This window comes from Buteo buteo, chromosome 5 (genome assembly GCF_964188355.1).
Source record: "Buteo buteo chromosome 5, bButBut1.hap1.1, whole genome shotgun sequence".
NCBI classification, from domain to species: Eukaryota; Metazoa; Chordata; class Aves; order Accipitriformes; family Accipitridae; genus Buteo; species Buteo buteo.
Genome location: NC_134175.1, coordinates 47,316,432 through 47,332,201, shown reverse-complemented (window position 1 = coordinate 47,332,201; position 15,770 = coordinate 47,316,432). Strand labels below are relative to the sequence as shown.

Here is a 15,770-nt window from a genome sequence, read left to right as displayed (position 1 = left end):
TTTAACAGCAAATTTACACTAATTGCTATGTACCTGCGATGGGACCTTTAACTTGTAGCCTTACCATGGACATAGAGGTAATAGTTAAGAGACCAGTTCTGAAACTGAAGGTATTTTTTCCCCTTTGGATCCTTTTAGGAGGCTGGAATATAACTTCACCTATCTCCCCCTCCTGAGTACAACTCTGCAAGTGCTACTTCTTGAGCTGCTGCTTTTCTGTGTTACTGGATATAGTCCACAATGTGTACCTTCATTCGGTCACGTGGTGCTCTCTGTTCTTGTATCAAAAAACAGCCTCTAGAGAATCCCCTTGCTTCTGCTCGGAGACTTGCTCTCTTTCTGGTCTATGTCCTCACCCATTTTCTTTGCTGTGCCTGGAGCATGCTTTGGAAAGCTAAAGGAAAGGCTACTTGTCTTAAAATCGACCAAAAAACAGCAAAGAACAGATTTCCAGGAACTGGGAAAGTAAATAGGACTCTCATCTTAAAAGATTTTAAGACTAATCTGATTAGGCAAACACAAGCCAGAAAGAAAGAATGAACAGTTTATGTTGAGACCAGACGAAGGAGAGCGCCTTTTCTTTCTGCTGCTGAATCTCCTTAAATTCATCATCTTCTTTTAAGGAGAAGAAAGAAAAGATAACTGTTTGGTAAGCCTCAGCAAAGCCACAGATGAGGTGGCATATATTTAAGAGGAAAAAATGCGTAATCTTTCTAGGTATTACACTGCAAAGAGAATATGCTCAAATAAGGAGAATAGGAGCATCAAAGACTTCTTAATACTATATCCCTCTACAGCTGAAAGCTACTGCTTTCCAATCTGAAGCATTTCCAGTATCTCAGTCACCAATTCCCAAAGGCCAACACCAAATCACCAGGCCATAAACTGTAACATGGACCAATAACATCCTTTACCAGCTGCCGACACTTAAATAACATACTTTAAAATGTTTGACTTCTGTTCGTTCATACAAAATTCTGCCCCCCCCCAGCCTTACATCTGGTAGACCCACAGCACACACTGCAACATTATAGCTTTTTATTCCTGTTCGTTTCTGCAGTATTCAATGGCCAAATCAAAGTCTACTAAGCAGGCCCTACTGTGAAATTCTCCTCAACACTGCATAGTGTGAGATGATCACAGCCTACCACCTGCATTTTGAGATACTACATCCTAGAAATAACAATTAACTAAATACCAGGGGTTTGGGGGGGGGACGGGTGTCCAAAATTTTTAGTTAAGTGGCCTTATTAACCTGTAAGTCTAATGCTATTTTTCTGGGCTAGCTCATTAGGCAGTTTATCCTAGCTCACGCAGATACTTCACTGCAGGTGTTGCCTGAAGAACTGAAAGGTGTGCAGATATGGCAGGATGAGGAAGGTTTAAGAGTTCCTAGGCTCATGAAAACCTGGGCATAGCAGTGATATACTGAAAGAACAACAGGTTTCCTTCTATAGCAAGACTGGCACCTCCAGAAAATCATCAGTGTTATGCACCTTTTGGGCTCTCCTGGCTCTACGCCAAGCCCCTACAAATCATTTGCACTTTAATACAGTGCAATGTCAAAAAGTGGAAGTGAGAAACTAGGGAAGACACATGTCTGTTCACTCCCTGATTAGCTACCAGCCAGTGTACCCCAATCAGGTGTCACCTGCACCCACACTCCTATACAAAATCATCAAGACAATGTGTTAATCTATTGTCTTTGAAATTGATGTGCGTTTGGGCAGGAGCAAAAATCACTCTGTAAGAGCCTTTTTGTAGGATGTAATCAAGCAACAGAATATTTTCTTTTTTTTATACTTCCTCTCTTCTGCTAGCAGGGTGCATAAAAATGATCAGCATTTGATTTTGAATGAACCCAACGATATAGAGACATTTTTACAGGTTACACCTTCCTAAGAAATGTATCTTGCAAAGGCTTTATCAAAGGTTCTGGCAGTATCTGGCAAAGCCCCAGAAACTCATGACTTGAGCATTAAACAGACCTTACATTAAACACACTCATTCACAGACAGGGAGATTTGTCTGCATGGATATAAAATTTTATCAATCTTGAAGCATTTTACACTCAATCTCAGAACATGTCACAGGAAAAATTAAGCAATATTTTATTTTCTTTGCAAAGCAAACTAGCAACCCCCTATGCTAGCCTGACCAAGCATACAGCATGGACTTGCAGATCAGACAGGTGAAATCCTCACCTTCTGCCAGAACAAAGATTGCCATAAACCAAACAAGCACTCAGGGACTGCAAAGTTTCCCATTTGAGGAAGTACCCAGAGAAGCTGAGTAAAGTCCAAGCTATTACCTCCGATCAGTTCCCATTTTCCTCAAGGAGGACTAGGATCTTTTTATGGGGAGATGAAGGGGAATCGTTAAATCTTATCCAAAAATTACAATTTCAAAGCCAATAAAAACATAGCCATGGAGATGTGCCCAGTCTCTGTGCAGCTGAGGAAATTCTCCGAAACAGTCATCAGTATGAAAGCCCCTTCGGAGAACAAGAGTATCTGCTCTCAATTTTTAAAATATGAAAATATAAACTGTAGTGGGTGTAATTTAAATATTTCTATATATAAGTGTAATTATTGTGATAGCAATAATGACAATAGCAACAAGTACAAGAATATTACTAACAATAAATAATACCGCTAATCATAGTTAACAATGATCAAATCAATAATCTTTTAGACACAGAGAGAAAGCATGACATGTGACCCCCTCCACGCACAAACACTGAGCAGGGAAGATTTGCTTTGCACAAGGCAGTCATCAAACACTGGCTTATTTACTTCCAAAAACTGGGCTAAAAGCATTTGCTGTACCTCGGGCAAGGCTGTAGCAGCTCTTTCCCTCCCACGCTGCATGCTTCCCTCTCTTCCAGCTCTGGGCATTGCTTCCCAGTGCCCACCGCCACGCTCCGCACACTGCGACGCCGGCTCCGAAAGCCCGGGGCAAGATCTCCCCAGCCGCAGGTCCGTGAGCAGGCACTCCATGCAGACCACTCAGATGTTTCGCAGTCTTTAGCGATGACACAGGACTTGAAGGTCAAAGGGACTGGATCTTGCACACAGAGGCTGCGATAAGAACACAGTAAAACAACTGAGGAGGTGCTGCTTAATAAATTTCTTCTTTTTTTTTTTTTTCCAAGCCAAACCACTGAAGAAGAAATCCATGGTCATCTGGGGTAAATCAGAAGACCTGCATCAACACCAATACAATGAAAGTAAGAGGAGCTGTAATGCAGTGCACATAACACATTTCCAGGGAGTTCTGGGTGCAATCTTGCATGCCGAGTAGTTTGCAAATAATATATCTCATTTATTTAAAGTTAAAACAGATGTGAAAGGCACTATATTTGCTCCTGTGCAGTTAGAATTTCACAGTTTATCCAAGACAAAAAATAAAAGCCAAGCCCAAGAGAAATACTGCCACTGGTAACTATTCCCATCACCCCGCACACAAGACTAGCTGTCCACCATCCATCCATCCATCCATCCATCCATCTATCCAAGTGTCAGCATGTCCTGCTGCACGACTCTGCTCTTTTAAAAAATAATTAGTCACACACTAATAAGCAAGGTGTTGGTTCTGTGAGGCTGTTATCAAACAAATGATGTCAAACAAGGTCAGAGAGTTTCCAAACCTGACAAACCGCCAGACACCCAGGAATGCTGGAGCTCTGGCTGTATTTTGGGGCTCAATTACTCCTGCTGACATTAGGACATGATCCTCATTCATTCTGTAACACATCAAGACACCACACAAGACCCAACACAACGGAAAACCAAATTCTAACAGCTGTCAGGTATTGAGGTGTGGTATCAATATACTAAGTCCCAGAGTAAAATTGTTAAGAGTTCCAAAGTTACAGTAGCTTTTCACAATATAGAAAAGTATGGCAAATGCAGCAAATAATTCTGGGAGAAGACAAACCTCCAGACTAAGGCCACCATCCTTCCTTGCTCCTCCGCTTCTGTCTCAGCCAGCTGATGACTCGCCTGCCCAGCGCACGCTTGGAGGGACACCGCAGAGCACCGCTTCTGCTGCTCCACCTCACCCCAGCCAGAGATCAACCAGAGTTACCACTTATCTCCCAAAATGGGAGAAAAACTTTCCTTGTTTCTCAAAAACCTTAGACAGCTGAGGTAACAGAGCAGGAAAGGATATACCGAAAGAGGACTGAGGTACGTATGAGCAGAGACATCACTGAAGCACCACAAAGGATAAGATGGGGCAAAAAAAGATGAAACCCAGAAAAAAGGAGTCACCAGGAGAAAAGGAACCAAGATTATCTGACTTCTGCCTAGTGTTATGCGAATGATGCAAACTGGCCTCCAAAATTAGGACTGTACACAAACTCAGTGTGAACTCTCTCTAAATTTGTCTTCTCCAGCCTCCGGTTGCTCACAGTCAGGCTTTTGCCAACTGTAAGGAGCAAACAGAGGTACACTTAAAAGGTGTGAAATCCAGAACCACTGCCAGGGAACCAGCCATTACCTCACTTGGTATTACTTTATAGCACAGTTTGACTAACCTAACTTTCTCTAAAGAAAATAGACTGGGGCAATCATTTCAGGATTGCAGGGCAGTCCCATAGGGGGAGAAGTGAAGATAAAGGACATTCACTCGCTTCTCCTCCAGTCTAGGAATTGGTCCCATTTTCACAAAGGTCAGTAGGAATATTCCCACTGATACCTGATCAAGTTTGACTAGACCCTCAACTACTAGCAAAACACAGCGTTTAGTGGCTTAAATTTCTACTTCAAAAAAAAAAAGTGTAACAACTTTTTGTCTCAGTTTCTTCACCCAGAATAAAATTCATTAATCTCACAGGTGCTGTGAGGATGAATTTACTGAGGTTTATTTTAACAATTTCAAAAAATAGAAACAGCCTGTGATATAACCCCCTCAAAATAAAATTATTCTTGCTTACAACTCAAAAAGATGTCTATTCCTCTATTACATGTCAAATGCAACTGATTGCAAAACTGCCTCTGGTACAAAATGTCAATACAATTGAAGCAAAGACTGAAAAGTAATAATCATTATATCTGTACTTACTAACCCAGGGATTTTGAGTCTTGTTTGGAACATTAGGTTAGGTGGAGTCACGTGAATGGTAACTTTATTTCCCTTTTAATACTTTTTCAACAGTTATCAGGTGAGCCACCCGTGCCACAACATTAACGAGAATTCCTGATTTAGAGCTGATAAAATAGCAGCACATACAAATCACTGCCCTAACTGATGGTATTAAAAAACTAGAGTTTATCTAAGAACACAGCATGGAGGGTAACTGATCTCACATTTTAAAGAGTGATCAAAACTTTGCATTCAGATACCAGTTAACAAAAAACCAAATCCATTTTTGGGGTTGTGCCACTGCAAAGGAGATTTAAGTCTTGCCTGATCTTCACTGAAATACCAAACAAAACGAAGCCTTTAAAAATCTGCTTTGGGGTCGTCTTTAAAATTAATATTGCTAGCCTCAATTCTTCGTGAGATAATACGTCGCCTAATGGATTCAAACCTCTGCCGACACTGACCGCAAAAGACATCTCTGCCCAGCAATCATCCTTGCTACTTGCAAAAGCCTTTGAAGTATGCAAAGACTGAATACTGTTTCTTTCCCTGAAAATCCCTCCACTGCTCCTACTATAAAAGGCTAAAAAGATAACTTTGTTGACCTTAAGGTGAACAAGACGTGGAGCTGGCAATTTCCATCCTTCTGTTCGAGTACATGTTTTTGAAGGAGAATTACATGCAACTGCCTAACAGAAAGCAAATCTAATTAACTTGTACCTACTCATTCAGAGCCTCAAAGTCAAATTAATTGTGACACCGAGCAACACAAAGACAAATGTAAAAACATGCTTTTGCATTATTGCACAAAATTCAGACACGGTCTTTCATGTCACAGATGTATTTAGGACAATCTAATACAGACAAAGCCCAAACGTGAGACGCACTCACCGACCTGAGGCTGCAAACCAGACATGTACTTGCGCTGCTGTGGTTGTATCAGAACCTGCTGGGAGAGGAAGAAGGTCTTGGGGATGCAAGATACTACCCAAGCCCTGTTTTTAAACTAACTTTCAACATATTAATGTATCAGGTTAGATCTTCCTCTTGGGAGTTAATCTAATAATTGTAATATAGTAGAGTACTTATGTGATTGATGCTTTTTTCTGTTACACACTTGGATTGATACTGTAAAACTACAGGAATTGTTCCACAACCTGTGTTACATTGCCTGTGGTGTAAGATGGATCTGTTAGTTAGCAGACAGCAGCAGCACAAAGCCTATCTCGCTCAAGTGGCAGAGAGCCCTCTTACTCTCTTGTGTACTGAAGGGGAATAAACCACATATAAAAAAAAACCACTAAACCAAAGGAGACCTACTCATGCCTCTTTCACACTCGCATAGTCCTGCAGCTACAAGCAGAAAAGCAAGAAGAGGAGGAGGAAAAGCTGCCCAGCATAACACTCCTACTGTGCAGCTCCATGCCTGCCATGACCACGTAACTGCAGGCTGCTGCCAACAGAGCAGCGCTGCTCTTCTCCATCTCCAGCCACAATCTCCCCCACGAGATACAGTAATTGTGCAGCCCCAGGCTGAATCACACCACCTTTCCGTTCTGGACAAAAAGCAACTCGCCAAATTTTCTAGCAGCTCAGTGGATCTGTGCTACACGCCTTACAGTCACACAGTCATCACATCCACTGCAAGGAAATGAGTGGAAACGTGTTTATCAGCAGGAGAAAAGAGCGAGACCATCCAGGAGCAGTGCATCATTAAATCAGGTTGGGCACAGCATGCAAATTATCCGTAGTTTCCTCTCCCAACCATATCAATGTATTCAGAATGAAGGGTGAATGTATTTCCTTACATTAGAGGATGACACAGGTGGTTATTGTTGAACCTTTTATACTGAAAGGATCATGTCCAAAATAATCTGACACATTAAGAAGCCATCACCATGCCCATGCTGCTGGTACAGAAGGCAGCACCAGGAGGACACGGTACCGCTTCAGCAGCCAGGATCTTCCCTGGCATCTCAGGAAGGCTCCCAAGAAGTGTCAAGTCTGACCAGGGAACGCATGCTCAAATCCACTCACTGCAGAGCAAGAAAATCCTGAAGTGAGCTAAGCTGCACTGATAACACATTTTCATTTTTTCCCTTCTTCTAACATCGTCTCCTATTTTGTAACCAATGACCCAACATCACAGGCTGCTGGAATAAACACTACCTGCTCTTTGCACTTGGCTAATAATATTAGGGTCTAATAATGTACACAATCTTGCCATGTTTCTAACAGCATGCAAACACTTTTTTCCCTTAGGAAACTGGCAATCAATGTTAACAGGCATACTTTCAAGAATTTGTAATGTATTTTAGGGTCCTGAAGGGCTGCCAGGGCTATTTTGGATACTGGCAATACCATATATTCAGTCCATGCAGCGGAGGCTTCTTTGGCAGAAGAAACACCAGCCCCTTTTCCACCAGGATGGTAAGGAAGACAAGGAACATTTGCGTGCCATACAACTGACCAGAGGGAAAGGGAGCTGGGAGACCTATAATCCAAACAAACACAGAGCTTTGGTGTCAAAGATGTCTAAGTTTTGGTGTCTCCAAAATTTAATGCACCAGATCCTCCGCTTCAATTAAAAATAAATGCTGACTTATACTTGCGCTACACCTAGGCAGACACTGACATCTTAGGGCTACAGAAGCAGCTGGCTTTCAGCACAATTTGAAAACAGAAGAAAAAAGCCCAATTATTATTGGACCCTATTTCTAAAATGTTACTTATTGAAATTAAAAAAGCAGTCACTGTTCCTTTATTTCCTGCACTTTTAATAAAAGCAAAGGACATGAGAGACAAAACTTTTTAAAAGAACACTAGAAAATAAAATCTCCTTCTTATCCAATAGCTCAGGGATTTGTTTTCAAGCCTGAGCACTGAGGCTTGATTCCTACATCTGCTGGGAGGAATGTGAACACACATCTCTCCCAGATCAGAATCTTAACTATCAAATAGCATATTACAGCACAGCGTTTCAACCTCCGGACTGCAAAAATTTTGTATTCATCCAGAGAATAGAAGAATGTCAACACTAGAAACTGCAAATAATTTTTTCCTAAAAACATACAACAGCACAGTGGTTAAGCACAATCCACTAGGAAATGGATAATGGAAATTCAAATTACAGAGGCAAACAAAAGAGCTGAATGCTGCTCTACCTCAGCCTTGACGGATGGGTTATCCCTTGACTGAGTTTGACCTGAATTTTCACTTACAACGGCAAAGTAAACAGAAACCTAAATCCAACTCTATTATATCACTGTTGTCATCTTATACATAGACTTAAGAGTTTAAAAAATATGTACCTAAAAAGACTCCTAATCCAAATAATAATAATAAAATACCCTAAAACTGTTTGCTCCTGACTTTAACTTCTCAGTATGCTTAGTGAGCGCACATATCAGGTTAGAAAATCAGGTTAAATTTATTCAGGATTTCAATGTCTAGCTATGGGCACTCATTTCACTAAATTATAATTTATTGTTTATCTTAAATAACTTTTTTTTTAAGAAAAAAAAGAAACACAAGTGCCTTTGTCTCACTGTTCAGTAGATTTTTACAACTGTGACAAGACAGAAACCCAAAAAGAGCAGAAGTTCTAGCACATTCATTTCTTGCAACTGTTTCAGAGATGTATTTTTTTAAATGCATGGAAATGCTTATGTTTGAATTTGTTACTGGATATGAAATTTAATGCAAACCAAAACTTTTTTCTGAAATAAAATGAAATCTGAATTCTATCTGAAACTGTATGAAAAAAAAATTCAGTTTTTTAAAAGCTTCAAATCAGATCCATAAAATCATTCTATTTTGACGTTATTCCTTTTATTTTCACTAATACAAAGTTTCTACACCAAAACTGTTTCTGAGCAGATATGAACCTGTCTGAAGGTCTACTGATGTTCTGCTGCTCAACTGTCTTCAAGTATTTTCAAAAAGATCTGTCCCTCCCTTTCCTCTTTCTTTCTCCCTTTTGCCTTCCATTTTAACAAATGTAGAACCTCCAAACTGAAAAAATATTTCATCCGAAACATACCCCAGCTCTGTTTCCCTGACAGAGCACGTCCAATCTTCCACATGCTTGCGCTCCTCTCCAAGTAATTCCCATTTAGAGTTTTCACCTTTAAAATTGCTAGGATTTTTGCTTGCACCTTCAAGGCTGGTACGGACACACAGATCTCCTGGTTCGGGTTTGTGTGGCGGGGTTTTGGTAGCGGGGCAGGGGCTGCAGGGGTGGTTCCTGTGAGAAGCTGCTAGAAGCTTCTACAGCTCCAGGTGGGACCCGCCGCTGGCCAAGGCCGAGCCCGTCAGCGATGGCGGTAGCGCCTCTGGGAGAACAGACTTGAGAAGGGGAACCTGCAGTGAGCGGGGGATTGGAACGGGAGAGGAACCCCTCTGCAGACGCCGAGGTCAGCGAAGGAGGAGGAGGAGGAGGAGCGGGGAGGAGGGGATGCCCCCGCAGCCCGCGGTGAGGCGGCAGGCTGTGCCCCCCAGCCCGTGGAGGGCAGCGGGGGAGCAGACGCCCGTCTGCAGCCCGGGGAGAGAGGAGCCCACGGCGGAGCAGGGGGAGGGATGCCCCCAAGATGGCCGCCGCTCCCTGGGGAAGCCCGCGCTGGAGCAGGCTGTGCCTGAAGGACTGCGGCCCACAGAAAGGACCCACGTGAGGGAAGTTTGTGAGGAACTGCGGCCCGTGGGAGGGACCCCCGGTGGGGCAGGGGAAGAGTGAGGAGTCCTGGCCCTGAGGAGGAAGGAGCGGCAGAGACAAGGGGTGAGGAACTGACCCCAACCCCCACTCCCCGTCCCCCTGCGCTGCTGGAGGGGAGGAGGGAGAGAATTCGGGAGTGGAGTTGAGCCGGGAAGGAGGGACGGGTGGGGGGAAGGTGTTTTAAGGTTTGGTTTTACTTCCTATTATCCTTGTTTTGATTGGTAGTAAATTAAATTGAATTTGGTTTTTTTTTTTCCCCAAGTTGAACCTGTCTTTTGCCCATGACCATAAGTGGGGAGTGATCCCTCCCAGTCCTTGTCTCGACCCATGAGTGTTTCTTTATAATTTCTCCTCCTCATGCCACCGGGGCCAGGGGGCAGTAGTGAGCGAGCGGCTTCGTGGTGCTCTTTTACTGGCTGGACTTAAACCACGACATTTCCTTATAATGCAAAGGATTCTTCAGCTCCTACCTGAGGGTTCACTGTAAAGCCAAAGGATCCTTTTTGCAGGGTTCAACAGCATAAATTAAGCATCAGTGAAAAACCAAAAACAAATATCAGGCACATTTCCCACCGCTGCTACCTATTTCACAGAGAAAGGACACCCCATCTGCCATTCCCATCAATCACAAACTTGTTAGCAAAGAGGCCAATATTAATGTCCTGCCAGTAACCCAGCATCTGTAAGAAGTGAATGAGTTCCATCTTTTAGTCTTTAAAAACCAGCTTGCACCCAAGCCCACCAAAATCCAATTTTGGGCAAAAGACAGTTCTTTCACACTGAGGAGCGTAGCCAGTACCCTCTCCCATCCGTGAGCACAGCAGCTGCTGCTGCTCACTAGCCTCACTGGCTGCTTCACAGCCCCGAAATTAGACACCTGTAAATTAAACAACCTTGATAATAAATTAGGCATCTTTGCTATGAATTATAAATTAGGAGGCGAGATGAGCATACGGTTCCTCTCCTCATGTGGCCTTCAACCAGTCAGGGGTGGTTAGCTGACCGCTCCTATTACCTACCGTCTTTCTGCAAGAATCAGGCAGCGGTGGGAGGCAGGGTGGTGGCAAAGCCCTGGCAGACCAGCAGCTCAGAGCCTGCTGCTAAAGCATGTCTTTGGATATCCCTCTCCTTGCCTCAGTTTTCCAGAAATTTAATTTGTATCTCTCATTGGTACTTACTCGATGGCGTTAGTCGAAATAGGAAACCTCGGCCAGGAAAATGAAAAAGCACAAATAAGGCACTTCTTTCCAGTTTTACAGCAGATGCTTGGCTGCCTGCCAAACCCTGCTACAGGGTTATGTAAATGCATTTACTCTTCTTTATCAGTAGCCAAAATATCATCGCTCTTGTAAAGCTACATCTGCAAGATCGAGTCCATTCTTCAGAAGAATGGCAGCAAATATGCTGCACAACTGAATGAGAAGGACATTACCGGGGGATGCTTAAAGGGAGGGAGTCATTGTCATGGCTATTTGATATCAGTGACACTCCAGCCCTGGAATTAAACACAGGTTGGATTTTAGGCTGGCTTTTTAGGTTTGGACTTTAGGTCCAAAAGGAGAAAGGAAAAGTATGTGATTATCCGGATACTGTAAGACAACGTGACCTTTTGTCCTCTATTCAATAAATGGACTTTTCTCCTGTATTTGGAGTAAGAGTAAGGGATGGGTCAGGCTTAGTTCTCTGCAGTAAATCTGAGACACAGCCTCAGCAGAAAAAGTCTGCCAGGAGGCGGCTAATGGAGTTGTATAGTCCCAAAAAGGGGTCTAGATCACCAAAAAACAAGCCAGAAAGGAGCAAGGGGTAGAGTCACTGAAACTAAAGCTCCCAGGACCCTTTGCACTCTCATCCAGAAATTCAATGTATAACTCACACAGTAGCACAACGAAGAGAAAACATTTACAGAAACAGCATCTTCCATTCCCGATTCTTACAGTGAACATAGCAGTGAGCATGTGAGGGTGAAATTTTAACAAAGTCAGGATCCCTTTCCCAGCGCCTCTGATAAGGAATGAGATACAAGAGGCAAAAGAACAGCTAACAAGTGTTAGCAGACATAAACCTGCTGCTGGTCGCACGGCAGCATAAATCACAAGTGACTCCATTAAACTCAAGCAGCTACAAGAGCATAAAATCTGTATATTTAGAATCAGCATATATTTAGAGACAAGTAATAAAGTCAAGATGTTAGAAACTGCTGGAACAGTTCACAAAGCTTGACTTTTTTCCAGCCAATAAAAAAACCCCATACTTTGCTACAGGTGTAATAGGAGGGGGTAAGAAAAAGGCTAGAATGTATATTTTCACCTCAGTATGTGTGCAAAACTGCTGCAGACATTAACACAGGTAGAGAATTGGACATAAAATAACCCCTTCTCTCTGCAATTTGAGTTTGCCCAGGTGCCAGGAGCTATAGATTTCCGAGAAACAGATTGATTTCCACAAAATTCAGGAGCAGGATTTTTCAAGAACTTTTAATACCCCTGAAAAACAGAACATAAGAAGTTCTCCAGAAATCCTGACTTTCTCAGAACGCTATCAATTTCTCAGTCATCTATAGCTCCTGGCACCTGCCTAAATCCAACCTGAAGTCAAATGGCTGAGCTTAGATAACTTAAATTTAAATGTGAGAAATAGAATAAATCTTTCCATTATTTGCTGCACATTACTGTAACCTTCACATTTGAATTACAGCAAAGCAACCTACGTAGACTAAGAGATATTGTTAGATTATCTAACACATGAGGACAGAAATCAACAACCACTACCAAAGACAGACATGCAAGTCACCTATCTTGTATCAGCATCCTAGAGTTACACCAAGATGGAAAGGCTCCTCAGTATGCAGGAGGACAATCACAGGTTTGCTCACTGATCTATCTTTCCAAGAAATACCTTCTAGTAAATTCGCAAGACCAAACTTTTCAGACTTAGTTTATCCAGTGTTGATTTGGAAGAATGAAGGAGTTTAAGCTGGTGCAATTTTAACCTCTTCTGCCAAATACATGCAGTACATGACTGAGAATGAAAACTCCCTCTCGCACAGCCAAGGCCCAGCAACAGTACAAAGTGATATATAATTCCATTTCCTCGATGTTTCCTCAAAACAACAAAATAAAACATAAGAGAATTATTAAAAACATAAAATGAATTAAACAGTCACAAATCGTAGAAGAATGCAAAATATTCAGAATACGCGAGCTTTACAAGAAGGGAATTAAATCAAAAAAAAAAAAAAAGACCATAAAGAAAACACATAAAAATTTGCATTTAGAACTCAAGAAGGGGAGCACGTTTGCTGTGGTGCTGCCACACAGAGCATGCGCTCCATCAAACTAACCACTGGGGATGAAATAAAAGACGAAGCACCCTTACCTCAGCGCTGCATTTTTTCCATCGCTCCTTACACACCTGACCTGCCTGGTTTGATAACCGATCTCCACCTCCCCGGGACGGTGGTGGGGTTTATAGCCTTGAAGTCCAGGCGTGCTTCGCTCTCCAGAGTCCGAACCCAAATCCGACATAGTCCTCCCTGCCAGGTCACCGTCTTTAGGATGGGGCAGCTGGCATTCACCCCACGACCCCACTCGGAGGCTGTAAGTGTGCTCCTCCTCCCCAAGAGGACAGACAGGAGTGCCGCAGGCTCTGGATTCGGTCAGATTTGGGCACGGGGCACCCCCGTAGAGAGGGGGAGCGATGACCGCCCGCGCCCGGTGCTGCAAGCTCTTGGCGCAGCCCGTGCTGCACTCGGACCAGCTGGAGAACTGGGACACGACGCAGTCCCGCGGGCAGGGCACCAGGCAGGCTTGCTCGGCGGGTGGCTGCGGCGTGAAATACTCACATATTTCGTTGGCGACAACCGTTCTGTTCAGCTTCTGGAGGCAGCGGACACGCCGGTGCTGCAGCCCGTGCTGCGCGGTGACACAAGCCTCGGCTCTTGCCTCACCGCCAGCGAAGGGGACGAGCCCACACCTGTCCCATCCCGAAACTTCCCACTCGAACAGCTCCAGGTGCCAGTCGCAGACTTTAAAGCACCTCCTCTGGCTTTCGGGTTTGTCCTTCTGGTGGCAGTTCGCGTGGTACGTTGTCCAGCCCTCCGCGTGGGTGCACCAGATGGCCCGACTCCGAATGCCCCCCAAGCCGCAGTCACCTACGCACCGGCCCCAGTGACCTGCAAAAGAGGGGGTGTTGAGAAATGCCATGCAATACGCCTGCCACAGATCTGTCCTGATGCCCGGTAGCATCCAAACCATACCCTGCCGTGGATTGAAAAGTAGAAAACTACCTGCTAGTCCCTAAAATCGGTTAAATGCTTCCTAAAGGCTGCAAGTCATTTCTCCTCCCAGTGTACTCACATCACTAGACAACTCAGAGAAACTTGTGGGGGGAAAAAAAAAAATGCCCCACAACATTTCAAATTAAAAGCAGGCCAGGCACATTTCTGTAGCAGTAAAATGCATCCCAAAGCCTGAGGAAATATGAATATTTAATTTCGCTTGTACAAATGAATATAAAAATGATCATAAAGGAACAATAATCTAATAGGAAAAGAAAGTTAAGTTAGATAAGAGGAAAACAGTCTTAATAGAGCAATTAGTCAATGGAATAAACTGCACTGGGAAGCAGCTGAATCATCATCCGCAGTGATAAAACGGTGAGGATAAATACTATGAAAATAAGAGCATACTCTTAACAAGAGTTCGAAATGGAGGAACTGACTTAATGTGATAGTGTATGTACTGCAGGACAGGTCCCGCAGGGTGCTGCTCTGACAGCAGAGCCCCGATAGCAGAGAAGGCATCTCACATGCATCGACTTCTGAATTACCCTGGGATGTACCTCGAGCAAGTTGTTTCCACTTGCAGCACATGGCACTATAAGAGGTGGTAAAACTAGCCATTCAAGAAGGAAATTAAATAAAAATTAAACCCAGCGATGTCATTTTTAGTTCTGGAGCACATGAACATATATATGTAATGATGTGAATCTTATTTGAGGATTTTCAAGTGAACATAATCAGACAAGGCTAAATAAAAAGATTCTTCTGTGACAATATTATTCGAGAAAAATACACCAAGCCAAAAAAAATAATCTGAGGGCTATAAAGTACAAAATTGCTTACAACCTGAAAAGAAAAGGTAAAGAAAAGTATGGGGGCCAAGTCTTAACATACTAAAGGGATTTTGATGATCATGTCTCAAGTGGCTCTCATCTCATTTCTAAGTTTAAAAACTTTCCAATACCTCATAACAGAGCCATTTCACTCCATAGGAACACTGCATATATAATTCTTGCTTGAAAATACACTGCGACTACCCTATCCTTTGTATTTTTTCAAGGAAGAAAATGAACTTAAAATAGGCTCATTTATATTAAGAAATGCTACTCCAGTCAAGTTTTTTAAAATTTATTTTAAAACTACCAGAATCAGTTACATGCTTACACTGTAAAACCAAACACACACAAAAACCAAAAACAGCCCCATAATGGCTGCAATTATACTGCCAGGTATTGCATCCAGCTGATGGGAGTTTTTGTTGGTAAACCCATTGTTCTTTCTTCATGAATAGAGGAGTTAATCCTCCAGAGCCACAGGCCTCACATTGTGTAATAAAAAACAAAAATAAATAAATTAAAAATTCCTGTCCTTTTTCATTGTTAATAAAGGGGGAAAAGTAAATAAGCATCAGATATAGCTCAGCTTCTCCACCAACACATCCCGCGCTCTTGCCATGTCCCTTCTGCGGGCACTCCTCCCTCCTCATCCTCCAGACCAGGACCGAGACTCTACCCACGGTCTGGCACCTTCTCCCATGGAGGACAGGCAGGGGGGAAGAGGGGTTTTCAGAGTCGTCAGGGTTTAGACAGCTCCGGCTTTTGTTGAATCCTTCAGGCTATGTGCAAAATCTTTGTCCCTTTTATGCCTCTGTTTCACGCCAAAAAATATCAGTCCAAGGTAAGGAGTCAGCCG

The 15,770-nt window shown here is 43.1% G+C and overlaps 1 protein-coding gene across 1 annotated transcript in view; it reads right to left on the bottom strand.

Annotated features, from left to right (window-relative positions):
- THSD7B (thrombospondin type 1 domain containing 7B) overlaps positions 1-15,770 on the bottom strand; it is a 334,900-nt gene that overhangs the window by 204,309 nt on the left and 114,821 nt on the right. The window contains exons 4-5 of the mRNA XM_075028934.1: positions 13,175-13,970; positions 2,829-3,080 (exon numbers count right to left, since the gene is read on the bottom strand). Coding sequence (XP_074885035.1) covers positions 2,829-3,080; positions 13,175-13,970 — 1,048 coding nt within the window. The remainder of the gene's footprint in view (positions 1-2,828; positions 3,081-13,174; positions 13,971-15,770) is intronic.